This window comes from Bos javanicus, chromosome 19 (assembly GCF_032452875.1).
Source record: "Bos javanicus breed banteng chromosome 19, ARS-OSU_banteng_1.0, whole genome shotgun sequence".
In the NCBI taxonomy this organism is placed as follows: Eukaryota; Metazoa; Chordata; class Mammalia; order Artiodactyla; family Bovidae; genus Bos; species Bos javanicus.
In genome coordinates, this window is record NC_083886.1 from 35,539,105 (window position 1) to 35,553,566 (window position 14,462).

The following is a 14,462-nucleotide window of genomic DNA, read 5'->3' on the forward strand; positions in this document are numbered from 1 at the left end:
CTGGACCATGACCATGCTCTGCCCTTTGCCCACCACTTGACAGTCCTGGCAAAACCCTGTCCAGATCCCATCGCAGACTCTACATCTGATTCCAGTTCACAGAAGCACAGGAAAAGGACTGAGGCAGACAAACCCAGATCAAGGGCCACTTTGCAGGATGGCCAGCCCAGCATCCCAGCACAGGAGGGTCATGAGCACAGTCAGACTGAAGGGACAAGATCCCGGGCAGTCTCCGTACAGACAGTTGGCTGCACGTCACAGTCAGAACAGTGGGCAGATGGGCACGCGGGCAGGGACGAGGCGGCCCAATGGCTGCTGTCCACTCCATCCACTGTCAGGCTATGGGGGAGGGGAGATGCCAGAGCCTGTGTTAAATACTTCAGCATAAGAGGAAGTGAGGGCCGCCCCACTCTTCCTGCCTCTACCCCTCTTCCCAGAGGAAACAGCTGTTGACATTTTCTCATGATTCCACCCAGAAGACATACTCGCACACCCTGCACATTGGCGTGCTTTCCTGACTCTCGCCCACCGGCCCCCTCAATTCCTGCCATGTGTGGGCTCCACCTCACCGCATCCCCACCCAGGCTGACGGTCTCAGCCTCAAAGAGGCAGCCCTGGTGGAGGGTGCGCCTGGAAGCCTGGGCCCAGACCCGGGCTTGCCGCTGCTCAACCCCTCGCTTTGGCTTCCTCACCCACAGGATGGGAAACAGGGTTCCTGCGGCTTGGGCTGCTGTGAGGACCAGACGAGTTCCTACGGGGGGCACCTGGCCCAGTGCCTGGTGTGTGACAGTGGTACCACACCTGGTGTCTTGCCCAACCCTCAGCCCAGATGGGGTCCTGCCTTCCAACCTACCCTCAAAACCGGGGCTGAGGTCCAGAGATGAGGTGGCTTGCCAGGGTCCCACAGCCACAAGGGACAAAGGCCGACCTAAGGCCTTGCTCTTCACCATCACTGCTTCCCACAGAGGAGGGAACCGGGGCCCAGGGAGGTCACAAGGCCACTCAGAGCCAGCAGAACTCAAGAGCCAATGCCATGCTGTCCCCATGCCCTGAGCTGCTCGGAGCCCTCGGTCCTAACATTTGCGCACACCATGCCTGGCGCTTCTCCAGGCCAGAGGGCAGCCCATGCTCTCCCAGGGCCTGTGTCCAGTAAGGAGGGACAAGACACACACACACAGGGGAGGGGGTGGGGACACTGGAGCATGGCCTGCGGGCAGGCAGCAAGGCTGCCAAGCAGAGAGCAGGTGGGGCTTCACCAGGGTCGAAAGCCTTGCCCTGCCGAGGGGCCAAGGCAGAGCGGGCCCAAAGGTGTGAGGTCCTGACCCCCAGCGCCTCAGAACACGAGCAGATTTGGAAATGGCTGTGGCAGAGTCCTTAGTGAATGGTTAAGCTGAGGTCACACTGAAGCAGGTGGGCCCCACATCCAACGTGACCTGTGTCCTTACAGGCAGGGAAGAGATGGGGGCGAAGACACGAGGGGAGGGCGGCAGCCATGGCCCAGGGACACCAAGGAGGCCTCCAGCAGCAGAAGCAGGGGGAGCATAAGGCAGGATGCTCCCTGCGCGTGCGGGTCTCAGAGGCAAAGGCCTGCGCATGCCCTGATCCAGGGCTTCCAGCCTCCACAGGGAACAAGACCCGGGTCAGTGCTGCTGCAGCCCCAGGTCCCGGGCTCTCCCAGCACACACATCTGGGCCCCACCTCCCGCACACTCTTGCCACGGGGAGGAACTGCCCCTGGACTCTATACTGCTCACCACCCACCCCTGGCCCCTGCTCTGTCACCCCCGCACAGGCCCTAGAATCCCCCAGCTCCTTCTGGCTCTCGGGCGGGCAACAGCACCTCGGCTTCCCCTCCAGGGTCGGCTCTGGAGCCACCCCCCTAGCACGTCCTCCCCACTGGGGTGCTCCACGGGCAGGGGTTCTTCTCAACCTGGCTCAGTGCAGACACCCCTGCCCCGGGCACCTAGAGCCGGCAGACCGGAGGCCTCACCTGCGCTCCAGACCTGCCTGCAGCTGGGCCATCTCCCCAATCTGCCTCTTTCCACGCACCTGTGTGTTCATTTTCTAGTCTAGTTTCCAGTGAGCAGAAGCTGTGACTCCCAAGGGCACACCTCACACACTGGTCCCAACCACCCTGAGGTGCGTGAAAGCCGAAGCCCAGAAGAAAGGAGGCAGCGCAGACGATTGTGGGGATAGGCAGCCGGGCAGAGACAAAGGCTGCCCTAGGGCTGGCTGGCAGGACTCAGAGCCCGTCCTATCTGTGCTGCTCTCCTTGGGCTGCAGAGTAAATCCTGTCCGTTATAAGGCCATCAGCTTGCAAGGTGGGAGCTAGGAGCTTGTCCAGAACAGGAAGCCATTTTTTCTCCTTGCTCTTTCCCAGGGGTTCCATGGTTCCTGGTGCTTTGGGAAGTCACACTCTGGAGGGGGTGAGGGAGCACCAGGGCTAGGGCCACACCCACAGCTCCCCAGGCAGGCGCTCGGGAGGAACCGGGGTTGGGGGGGTGCTGTGGTCACCGGAACTTTAACAGAGACAGAAGGCTCTCTTTCTTAATTCAGTCGTAAACTGAGATTGCATGCCTAGAGCACTTTCTTATAGAGCAACACTTACAAACAGGAAACTCACTTTTAAAATGAATATCCTGATGGAAATTTTCATCTACTAAACTAGCAAAGTAATGCTCAAAATTCTCCAAGACAGGCTTCAACAGTATGCGAACAGTGCTTCCAGACGTTCAAGCTGGATTTAGAAAAGGCAGAGGAACCAGAGATCAAATCGCCAACATCCGTTGGATCATCGAAAAAGCAAGAGAGTTCCAGAAACACATCTACTTCTGCTTTATTGACTATGCCAAAGCCTTTGACTGTGTGGATCACAGCAACTGTGGAAAATTCTTCAAAAGATGGGAATACCACACCACCTGACCTGCCTCCTGAGAAATCCGTATGTAGGTTAAGAAGCAACAGTTGGAACTGGACATGAAACAACAGACTGGTTCCAAATCGGGAAAGGAGTACATCAAGGCTGTATACTGTCACCCTGTTTATTTAACTTTTTTTTTCCTTTTTGTTTTTTTGTTTGTTTTTTGTTTATTTAACTTTTATGCAGAGTACATCATGAGAAATGCTGGACTGGATGAAGCACAAGCTAGAATCAAGATTGCCCGGAGAAATATCAATAACCTCAGATATGCAGATGACACCACTCTTATGGCAGAAAGCGAAGCAGAACTAAAGAGCCTCTTGAAAGTGAAAGAGGAGAGTGAAAAAGTTGGCTTAAAACTCAACATTCAGAAAACTAAGATCATGGCATCCGGTCCCATCACTTCATGGCAAATAGATGGAGAAATAGTGGAAACAATGACAGACCTTATTTTTGGGGGCTCCAAAATCACCGCAGATGGTGACTGCAGCCATGAAATTAAAAGACGCTTGTTCCTTGGAAGAAAAGTTATGACCAACCTAGACAGCATATTCAAAAGCAGAGACATTACTTTGCCAACAAAGGTCCATCTAGTCAAAGCTATGGTTTTTCCAGTAGTCATGTATGGACTGAGAGTCGGACTATAAAGAAAGCTGAGTACCGAAGAATTTATGCCTTTGAACTGTGGTGTTGGGGAAGACTCTTGAGAGTCCCTTGGACGGCAAGGAGATCCAACCAGTCCATCCTAGAGGAAATCAGTCCTGAATATTCCTGGAAGGACTGATGCTGAAGCTGAAACTCCAATCCTTTGGCCACCTGATGCAAAGAACTGACTCTTCTGCAAAGACCCAGATGCTGGGAAAGATCGAAGGCGGGAGGAGAAGGGGACGACAGAGGATGAGATGGTTGGATGGCATCACTGACTCAACAGACATGAGTTTGAGAAAGCTCTGGGAGTTGGTGATGGACAGGGAGGCCTGGCATGCTGCAGTCCATGGGGTCCCAAAGAGTCAGGTACGACTGAGCGACTGAACTTAACTAAAACTAGAAATTATCTTTCAGAAAAATCTCAGTACCCATTTTGGGCTGGGGGCTATCCACCAAGCATGGTCACCCCTCTTGCACCCCAGCTGGGGGCACTGCACCTGGGCCGGGTCTGCTGGGAAAACATCTGCCAAGTTCAAGACATAGAATGATGCTAACACACTTGCCCACTAACCTCACTTCCTGGAATTCTACTTTGAAGACAAGACAATTCTACATCAAGACCCCTCGGAAAAGCAGCTTTCTGCCCAAAGGTATTCATCACATTGCTACCACACTGTGAGAACCTGGACACAATTCAGACAGGGTGGAGACTGTGATCCACGCGGTCCCTTCTCAGAGCATGTCCCTCAGGCAGGGCGCTGTGTGAGAGCCTGTGACAGCACAGGGGACAGGCAAAACCGGGAGAGAGCACCATCCCAACCTGCTGTACGGACCTCTAACCCACCCGAGCTCTAACCTTTGCAGTCAAGTGTAACTGTGCAGCAACGTGGAAAATGCACAGCAAGTTAATCTGAGTCAGCTGAGGGGTCCTCTGAGCCACTGCATCCGGCCCACTGCACGCAGGGTGAGAACAGCCTCTGACTCGCCTGCCCGGCCCCCTCCGGGCACTCCATGTGGCACACCGTCAAGATGCCCACCCTCTCCCAAACTGGAGGCCCACAGAGGGCCAGGCCTCATCTGGGGACCACGAGCCCTCACTGCCCAGCGCGAGCCCTGGGCAAATGAACGCTGTAGCCTTCTGAGATGTGTGCTTTGTTACAAACAACACGCGTGTAACACTGTTGTACCATGTATACAATATAAAACATCAGATTTCTTCTGCTCCCACAAAACACTTCAGACCCAGATCCAGGTCTGTCCATACAGCTGGCTGTGGGGGATATGGGTATTGATCTGGTCCTCGCTTCCTCCTCAGAGGAAGAACTCTCTGGCTCTCCCAGACAGATGGCCATGACGAGGCCCCACCACTGCCTGTGCCCAGAGGCCTGGGAGCTGGGACGACGTCGTGATAGAAAGGGCAGGGATCCAAACAAACCTGCAGGCCTAGAAAAGCACCCGCTTAGAAAAAGCATTCAGAAGGACACACCCACACGGGAACAACAGCAGTCTAAGGAGATCATGGAGTGTGTCCGTCTTCCTTTTGCACTTTCTACATGATCAGGAGTACACAGGCATTATCTTACGATGAGAAAACCAGCAGAGTTTCTTTTGTGCCACCCATGCTGAGCTCACCACCTAGACATGGAGAAGTGGGCCACAGGGGCACTGGCCTGACGGGCTGGTCACTGAGTGGCCAGCAGGCTGTGGGAGGAGGCCCATGGGCGCATCGCCTGCTGACTCTGACTTTCTGAAAGGGCACGGCTGCCGGTCATCAGCCGGAGGGACGGGAGGAAGAACCTGAACCGGACAGGCCACAGCCTCCGAGAAAACTCAGCACCAAGACCACGATGCCCGCGCCCACCCCAAGACTCCAGCCTGTCAGACGTGTGCCTGGGCTCTGGGCAGCCAGCGGCTCAGGGAGCAGAGAAAGGGCAGCTACAAAGTTGGAAACAGCCTTCACTACCAACAAAATCTAACCTCTAAGAATCAGATGTTCTAGACTCAAAGCCTCAAGATATGGCACATTTCCACATTTCTGGAAAAGCCCACAAAATGCAGTTCCAAAGGCTAAGTGTCAAGAAAAGGAAAAGAGGGCTAGTTCCCTAGCCTGATACAACCACCGATGGAGACAGCATACCACACGAGCCGAGCTGACGGCCCGGCCTGGATCTCCGCTATGTCTCACAAGGCCGGTCAGGGTGACCCCTCCATGCTGCATTTCCAAGCCAGCGTGCTCAAGGCAGATCCCCAGGGCCCAGGCAGATCCCCAAGGCAGATCCTCACCTCACACTGGGCATCAGGCGGGTGCTCAGAAATGATCACCCGTGACGGTGAGGGTTGAGACACAGAGAGAAAGGCACCCAGAACGGTGACACCACGTATCACTGGTTTGCCCAAACCTTATCCAGCACTTGAGAAACTCTGGGAAAACAAACTCACTCACTCATTTTACCCTTAATTTCTACCTCTAACCCCAGAGCTGAGGCAGTGTGGGCTGTGGGTCGACCAACTTGGTGGTGGTGTGTGGAGGCACCGAGTTGAGGGGGGACCTGCGGGCCTTGGCTCGGGGGCTTTGAATGCAAGCGTCCCAGGAGAGCTGGGGGCCCCGGGTACTCGACAGGCAGGCTCAGGGGCCCTGGGGACCAGCGGGAGTGTCACTCTGAAACACTATGACTGCCTCCCTGCACCAAAGCCAGTACTCCCTCGGGACAGAGAGTGAGGGGAAAATGGGCCCGGAGCTCAACACAGTGATCCCGCGAGCACTGGCAGGGGGGCCACAAGGCGCACAAAGCCCAGGTGAGGGGCCGCCAGCCGCCCCGGTAGAGCCACTTAGGCAGAGAGGAGAGGCGTTCTCTGTGGTGGGCCCAGGTGCCAAGGCAGTGGACTGAGTGCACTTCTTCGTAGGCTGCGGCGAAATCTGCTTTCAGCGTAGCCCGCACCAGCTGAAGGTCGTCCAGGAGAGCTAGCAATCACCACCAAAGCAAGCCTCACTTCCATCCCCATTGAGTCAGAGACCTCCAAACACTGCAACCTACAACTGACTAGGCAGCCAACTCTCTGCCTGCCAGGGTCCCGGGTCCTGCAGATTTCAGGAAGGATGGCGGGGAACTGAGAAGCAAGATCCACCCCATTTGGTCCTCTGCTCACCTGCCCACATCACTGCAACATGGAGGATGGCTCCTGGCTGGGTGTGCCGGTGAGACAAGGACCAAACCACAGGCCCGGCCCAGGGGCCTGGTCCTCCCCGCATTTGGGGCTGCCGCCAGCACACCTCCAATCCCGCAGGGTGTGGGACTGGGAGAGCCTGATAGCTACCCAGGCCTCATGCAAAGCAAACAGCGGATCCCCTGAGGCCTCTGGGTGAGGGGTGTGAAGAGGGGCGCAGGGTAGCCAGGGCTCCCGGGAGAGGGGAGGACCAGCGCTGGGCTGCAGAGGGAGCCGCCCTGAGGCCTGGGAGGCAGGGAGAAAGCTGGCTCTACTGGGCGACCAGGAGCACATCCAGCAGGCTGCCCGCGTTTCCCACCTTGGGCTGCGGGGTCCCAAGAGAGGCAGGGCTGGGCCGGGTCACTGGCCGGGCAGGAGGGTGGCCCCGGGCGCAGCAGGAAGGGCGGGCGATGGCTCGGCGGCGGCTCCTCGCTCTGACCCCACAGGGGCCCAGTGCGGTGCTGGGGACACAGCGAGGCCTCGGGTGCTGTGGGGCAGGGACACACACACACACACACACACACACACACACACAGAGACAGGCCGTTAGAGGGACAGGCAAGGCCGGACCCCGCAAACAGACTCTGAACATGCAGCTCAAGCTCGGGCTCTCAGAGGTGGGCCAACTCAGGGCCGCTGGGCAGGGAGGCGAAGGCTGAGGCCACAGGACCAGACACGAGGCCCCACCACCTCCTCCCAGCCCCGGAACAGTCTTCACTCGATGCATGGGACGTGGCTTCAGCTCCTACACTCAGTCCTCAGGACTCAGGGGCAATGACCTCAAAAGGCAGGCAAGAGAAAAGCAGCCCCCAGGGCCCTTACGTGACCACTTCCAAAGAAGAGGCCAGCCCGGAGCCCAGCCTACCTGCAGCGGCCTTTCTTGGCGGAGAGGGGCTCCCTGAGGGACACATACGACTTCATTTCTTAAGGTCAATCTTCCTTTTCTATCAACCTAGTGTAGGGGAGCCCCTGGAGCCCCAGATTGCATGCTCCAATTCTTTTAAGCGGCTTCACCAAGGTCCCAGCATTTGCCTGAGCAGAGTCATCCAAACTAGGTGGGGAAACGACAGGAACTACAAGTGGGACAAGGAATGCTGGCCTCTGAGCTTGACAATTGCTGAGAATCCCAGAGGCGGGAGTCCAACCCCACTGTGCAAACCTGCTCAACACAGATGCTTCAAGTGGCGGGGCGACGACAAACCGAAACCTGCCAATAAGCAAGGTCAACAGGGGGTCAAACTGCAAACAACTGCCTTAAAATTTTTTTTATGCTAACAGTGTTACTTATTCCAAAAGCAAAGGGTAGGGGTACCTGGATTTCTGTTTTCACAGCCAGAGGCACAATTTCTGTGTCCCTCACCCTGCAGGCTACCAGGGCTGCCTGCTTGCCACCTCACTGAGAAGGCAGAGGGGCACCATTTCAGGGCCCACATCCATGAACAGCTAGGATGCCAACATGGCTCCCTGGCCAGCCTCCGTCAGGCCCTGAATGCCACTTCTGCTCTCTGACATTTCTCCTGAACACTAGGCAAAGACCTAGCATCTTCAACATGCAAAGCGAGAAAACAGAGCAGCCCAGAAAGCACGGACCCAGCCGTGTGACCGAATCACCAAGGACTCCCACCCAGAAGCGGGAAGGAAGCCTGGTCTCTCCCTCTGCAAGAGAGGCGAACATGCTCTGCCTCACCCAGTGATGCTCAAGCAGAACAGAAGCTGAGCCAGTCAGGAGACCGGAAGCCCAGTTTCAGAAAGGGACTGAATATGAGATAAAAGAGAGTAGATTCTCCAGGACAGCCAATCCCCTGCTGCTGTGGGCAGCCAGGCCCTTCGCTTCAGCCCTGCCCTGAGGAGGAAGCAGGTAATCCAACCTCTGCGCCTGCCTTGCCCCCGAGGCCAGCCCTGCCCACATGCACAGAGTCAAACCCCAGAGCAGCAGAGGGTCTCGGGACCCCAGGCCAGAAGCCCCTCTGTAACAGTAACTCCAGGCGGACTGAGGGGCTGCTGCCAGGTGCCAGCAGCAGGAAGGTAGGGGTCATGAGCTCTGGCTGAGCCCGGTGCCCAGCATGGGGGTTACTACTCACAGCCATGGTAGGAAGCCGGCGACCCCCCGGCCTTGCCGTACTCCTGCTCCGAGTAGCTGGTGGACAGGTTGGGCTGGCTGGAGCCCCGGCCAAAGGTGATCTGGTTGCTGCCCATGCCGGTGGCCACCTGGGCCATGCGCTCCTTGGTCTTGAGGGCCTGGGCCCGCTCGGCCTTAAGCCGCTCCTCGTCCTTCAGCAGGGCCACCAGCTGCTTGGCCTTCTCACGTACGTTGACCCCCTGGTCCTTGCCGTCACGGTCAACGTACTGGAAGTCCTTCAGGGTCTGGATAGCAAAGATGTTCTCGCGGCACTGCTGGGCCACGCGCTCGGAGCCCGTCTTGATGAGGTAGTCAAGCAGCGTCAGCGCCTTGTACACGTGCCGCCAGTTCTTGCCGTGGTCGTTGAGCCGCTTCCACACCATGCTCATGATCTCCGAGAAGGCCACCACGTTGTAGGTCAGGTCTGCAATCTCCGTCATCAGGGAGCTGGACGGGCCCCATGGGTCATTGGAGGTGGCTTCCCGCACTTTTATCTCAGCTTCCGAGTAGTTGTTGACAATGTTTTTCATCTGCCGTCTGATGGATGAGGTCGTCATCTTTACGTTCTGTGACAAGTGCAGATCCTTTCAGAGAGAGAAGCTTCCCCGTCTCCGGCAGGTTCGTGCTCCACAGAGGTTCAGTCTCCGTAACAGGTCTGGAGCAGGGTCCCTGACAGTCATTTCCTCTATTGGAGCCTCAGGTCTGAGAAGCTGGAAGCCATGACCTAGAGAAAGAAGTAACAAACGTTACTGTGTGTGAGTTCCCGAGACAGCAGGCTCTCTGCAAATAGCAGGCAGGGGTCGGCCAGCCGGGGTGGTGAGAGGACATCCTCCAGCCCCCGAGGACAAAAAGGATGCCATCTTCCCTTCAAAACTAAGTTAAGAACAATACTACACATTAATAACCAATACAGTTTAAACTCAAGTTTAAGCCTCTGGAAGGAAAGCGGTAACACTGTAACTCCTGGTCTATTTTCAAACCACTTCTGCTGGATCTGCTCTGCCACACCTGGCAGACGCCCGCTAGAAGAATCTCACACCATCTACACTGGCTCCAGAGACTCTCTCTGACCCTCTTCTCCTAACTTCTTACAGAGACTCCCAACCCCTTCGAGACCAGGGCTGAGGCCCCACTGGGCTTTCAGAGCCTCCAGCATCTGGCACAAGCTATGTAGCACTGATACAACCTTACATATAAACTGCTTCTGGCCCAGTTTCCTCATCTCAGAGAAAAGAGAACTGAGGACTCCACATTAACAGGTCCACCCAGTCCTTTGCCACAAACACCTCTCTCCAGGGAAGGAACACCTGCGGAGCTGGAGTGAAGGCTACGCCTCTGGCCACAGGCCTGGTCCAGAGTGTGGAGGACTCCACCTGGTTTGGTTGCCAGTGGGCACCCAGCACTGCGATATAAATGCTGCTGCCACAAGTTAAAAGCAGCGCCCCTTCCCCCAGGAAGGCATCTGGCAGGGGACAGAGGTGAGTGCAGGGACCTGAGGATGCAAGTGGAGGGCAACTCGACTGTGGCGGTGGGCCACCGACAGAGGCGAGGAAAGCACTCCCTTCAGAGCCCTCAGGGGGGTTCTTCAGAGGAGGTGACAGGGCGGGCGGGGACTGGAAGGGAAGCGGTGCCAGGTGACTCCTCTCCTACAGAATGAGGAGGGGGCCCAGGACCTGCAGCTCCCCACCCCCACCCCACCCCCAGCTGCCACTGGGCTTCTGGCCTGGGAAAGAGCTGGGTGGCCTTGGGCCAGGCTGTCTCACTATATGCTCACAAAAAGCCTTCCTTCCGGGTAAGGATCACCCCCTCCCCTGGTGCAGATGGAGAGCCTTCCTTCTGGGTCATGAGGTCAGCTGACCAAGGCCCCCTGGTGAGGACTCTCTCCCTCCTCCCACAGGGGCTCTCACTCTGCTGCTTCTGCCAGAGGAACAAGAGGTGGGCGGCCTCTACCAGCTTCATTCCAGACTCAGAAATAAATAACCAGCAAGTGTCAGGAGTGGGGAAGCCAAAGGAAATGCCCACTCCTCACATTCAGCCAAATAGGAGAAGCTCATAACCGTCATCCTGGTGCCATTAGTCATCGGCCTGGTGAGCAAGGCCTCTCCACCCTCAGACAGGCCAAGAATTCTATCTTCATCTGCAGATGCAGGGCTTCAGCAGAATGGGACTTCAGCTGAAGGTGGGCAGAGTGAACTCCACTGCCCGGTCGGCTCTTAAAAACCTTCCACAGTGTGTCTGAGGAGCAGGGCCAGGTGCTCTGTGGGGACCTGCATGTGTGACATGACAAGGCTGGTCATCCATGGCCACCAGACAGGATGGGCCTCAGAGGGGGCCTCCCGAGCAGCTCCGGCTCCCAGAGCAAATGCTCCAGCATCACTGGTCACACTCAAGGTCCTGAAGCCCCAGGGCCGCCGAGCACTTTGTCTGTCACCCACCTGGGGCTCGGCAGGCTCCCCCACCCTGCACTTCGCAGCTGCAGGAGCCATCGCGGCCGCATGTAACCTGCAGCTTGCATGTCCTGTCCCAGGCAACAGCCCACCTACACACACAAAGCCTGAAGGACGGGCCCCTAGCCACAGCTGAGCCATGGCCCAGTACCACCGAGGAGCTGCGTCCCTTGGCTCTCAACACGCAGGCAACCCAGCCAGAGTCTGGGATCAGGACTCTTGATCTCAAGAGCAGCCTATAATGGTGACCATAAAGTAACAGCTGGATCACATTTGCCAAAGACAAGCTGGGGCAGAAAAATTCTGGCATATTTGAAAATATAACCAGAATTCGCCTGACAGTGGAAACTACAAGTAGACTGAATAAAACAGCAAATAGAGCAACACTAAAAAAACAAACAAAAAATTCCAAGGCTAGAGTGATGCCCCTGGAGGCAAGAAGAATTCCATAAAAATGTGTTCAAGAGCCTTCAGAGTTGGGTGGGGAAATTCCTTCCCAATCCAGAGTCCCAGACTCAGGAGGAAGCAGCCCTCATGGCTCCAGACCCCAGGTGGGCCCTGGTCAAAGCCCACGTGAGTCCTGGCCATCCCTTCTGTGACAGGGACATAACTGGCCAGGTGTCAAGAAGATGTTGATGGTTGGGGTCTCCACCAAACCCCCATCTGGGGGGCTTTTCAGGGATCGGGGATCGTTATCAGGGACCCAGACCAGCTATGAGGGAATGGCAGCAAATCTCTCCCCTCCCCAAACCTAACAGGATCCACAGATGGCAGCTCCTGATCTGCGTCTGGCGGCCTCCTGTGACTTTCTCCAGGCAGGCAACACCCACAGGGAAGCTGAGGGCCGTCCGCCTCACTCACCGAACGCAGCATCTGTGTCCCAGGACTCCTTGGTGGGCAGAGAAATCAAATCTTATATCTCTATCCCAAAAGCGGGCTTCAAGAAAACCCTGCATTCATGTATGTGAAGAATTTCAAAAACAAACATCTGAGCCTCTGAACTCCAAGATGATAAAGCAGATACAGTGGCAGCACCCACATTACAGGGAGAGCCCCAGGTGCCAGTTAACTGGCTGCAGGGGGACTGACCGTCCCCCCAACGCTGGATGACCCCTGTCCCCTTAAAAAGAAAGAGCCACCTGGGGGCTTCTCCCAAGACATGACAGCCTTGGAACAAGCACAGGAAAATTCAAATTCGATGTCAGATAGCCTCCAATGACCATGTTAGTGATTTTTCTAAAAGCAGAAATCAAGCACTGAAAACACACGTGAGGACTTCTTCTTTTCTTTAGCAGTGTGGCGGATCGTTCAGTCTCTAGGAAGAGCAGCCGGGCTGCAGGTTACACGGGTGTTGAAACGCAGTCACTCTGAAAGGCAGTGTGAAACAAGGACCAGGCTCAGGAGACGTGGTCTGGCCACCCGACAACACAGGCGCTTAGAAACGGTGGCGTGACGAGCAGCACCTCCCGGAGAGGCGTGAGCACCGAACGCTGGCACCTGGGCCAGTGGATGCGTGAGCAGAGGACAGAAAATTCCTCACTGCTCCCCTCCACCACTCCTCCATGTAGTTTTGCTAATGGCCAACCAGGGACAACATTCTTAAACAACTCTGCCAGAAACCAGACAGCACACAGAACCAGGGGCCTGGAAAGCAGGGCTCGGGCTGGGCCAGGCCCAGCCTCCCGCTCCTGGATGGCAGGGCAGACCGGACACCCAGCCTCCTGTCCCAAGGCCCCTTTCTGACAAGGGCTCAACTCCTGCCAGCCCAAGGGTGTCACAGGAGCCCCCACCTCAGACCAGCTCCAGGTCAGTCACCATGAGGCTAGAGTTCTGGCGACAAGCCTAGTGGTGGATGTTTCTCTTGGCCTGTGGGGCTTCCCGGGTCTGTGGAGTGAGCCCCTGGAACTCAGCCCCCCTCCAAGAAAGGAGCTTGTGACCCCTGGGCCAGAGTCTCCATTCCAACACGCTAAGTGACTCTACCACCAGAGAGAGACCCCCGATGGCCAGTGGCCACGCCACCCAGAGACTGGGGCACAGAAGGGGACATTTGATGGCTTCACACCCACCCACCCGCACACGGGGCAGGCCCGCAATGGGTTTGATCAGCAGAAGTTTCCAGCTTGAGGCATTTTGGGAAAAGAACAGAACTACATGGGAAAAGGCAGAATTCCCAGGGATTCATGCTTAATTTAGACCTGGCTGGTCACTGTGGTGGCGCTGAGTGCTGGGCTGTGGCCACGTCCTGAGGAGCCAGCAGGAGAGGGGAAGCCAGGGGAGGGGGAGCTGTGGACCACACAGGCCTGGGTTCAGGCACAGCAGCCACCCGTCGCTGCTCTCTCAGGAGCTCAAGATGCTGCCCAGAGGAAGCCCGCAGGTGAGGACAGGCACCTCCGGGCAGTGTAAATGCAGACCAGCCTGGCACAAAGGGCTCCCGTGGGCTTTGGGGAGTGTGGCTGAGGTCCTTGCAGCCCACCCCAGGCGGTGTGGGGGGCACCAGAGCCCAGAAGACGGCACACCCGGAAGGTGACCTCCTCCAGGGCCAGCACGGGTGCACCCTCGCCCCCTGGCACTCTCCCGGTCCCAGGCACGGTCTGCTCCCCTGCCCGTGGCCTCCCCCAGCACTGTCCCACTGGCTCTTTCCTGTCAGTTGAGATCTGGGGACCACGATCACTCTCTCAAGTCACTAACTCCCACTGTGGGCAGAACCTCTTCATGTGGGACACCTTCCTGCTCATCCCAGTTGCTGCTTGCCCATCTCCAACACGTGTCCTCAGCACAGGCTCCTCTGACGCGGGCTGAGTGAGTGGGAACAGAGGGAAACTGAACAAGGCAGACAGCACCCCACCCCCTCCCCCTCAGACACGGGGCTCATCTGGGCCAGTCCCCCAGCAGTCTCCCTCAGGGCTCTGTCGCTGGAGTCAGAGCAGCCACTCTGCTCAGTGAACATATAAAACCACTCCACGTGGTTAAGAGTTCACAATGAAGAACCTGAGGGCAGGGGTGGATGAGCCATGTCAGCCAATAGTACCCAGGCAGTCCCACGGGCAGCAGAGCCCTGCCACCCCACCAGCCTGGGCTCAGGAGCAGACCAGGTGATGAGGTGGGGACAGCCGCTGCTCAGCACT

The 14,462-nt window shown here is 57.0% G+C and overlaps 1 protein-coding gene across 11 annotated transcripts in view; it reads right to left on the reverse strand.

The window, feature by feature from the left end:
* EPN2 (epsin 2) overlaps positions 1-14,462 on the reverse strand; it is a 50,716-nt gene that overhangs the window by 14,010 nt on the left and 22,244 nt on the right. For 6 of the 11 annotated variants that reach the window (XM_061391177.1, XM_061391173.1, XM_061391180.1 and 3 more), the window contains exons 2-3: positions 8,853-9,614; positions 7,091-7,258 (exon numbers count right to left, since the gene is read on the reverse strand). In XM_061391177.1, the coding sequence (XP_061247161.1) occupies positions 7,091-7,258; positions 8,853-9,447 (763 nt within the window). In that variant the 5' untranslated portion in view covers positions 9,448-9,614. Of the gene's footprint in view, positions 1-7,090; positions 7,259-8,852; positions 9,615-10,919; positions 11,122-14,462 lie in introns of those variants that run through there. The other 5 variants (XM_061391184.1, XM_061391182.1, XM_061391183.1 and 2 more) reach the window with 2 other exon arrangements.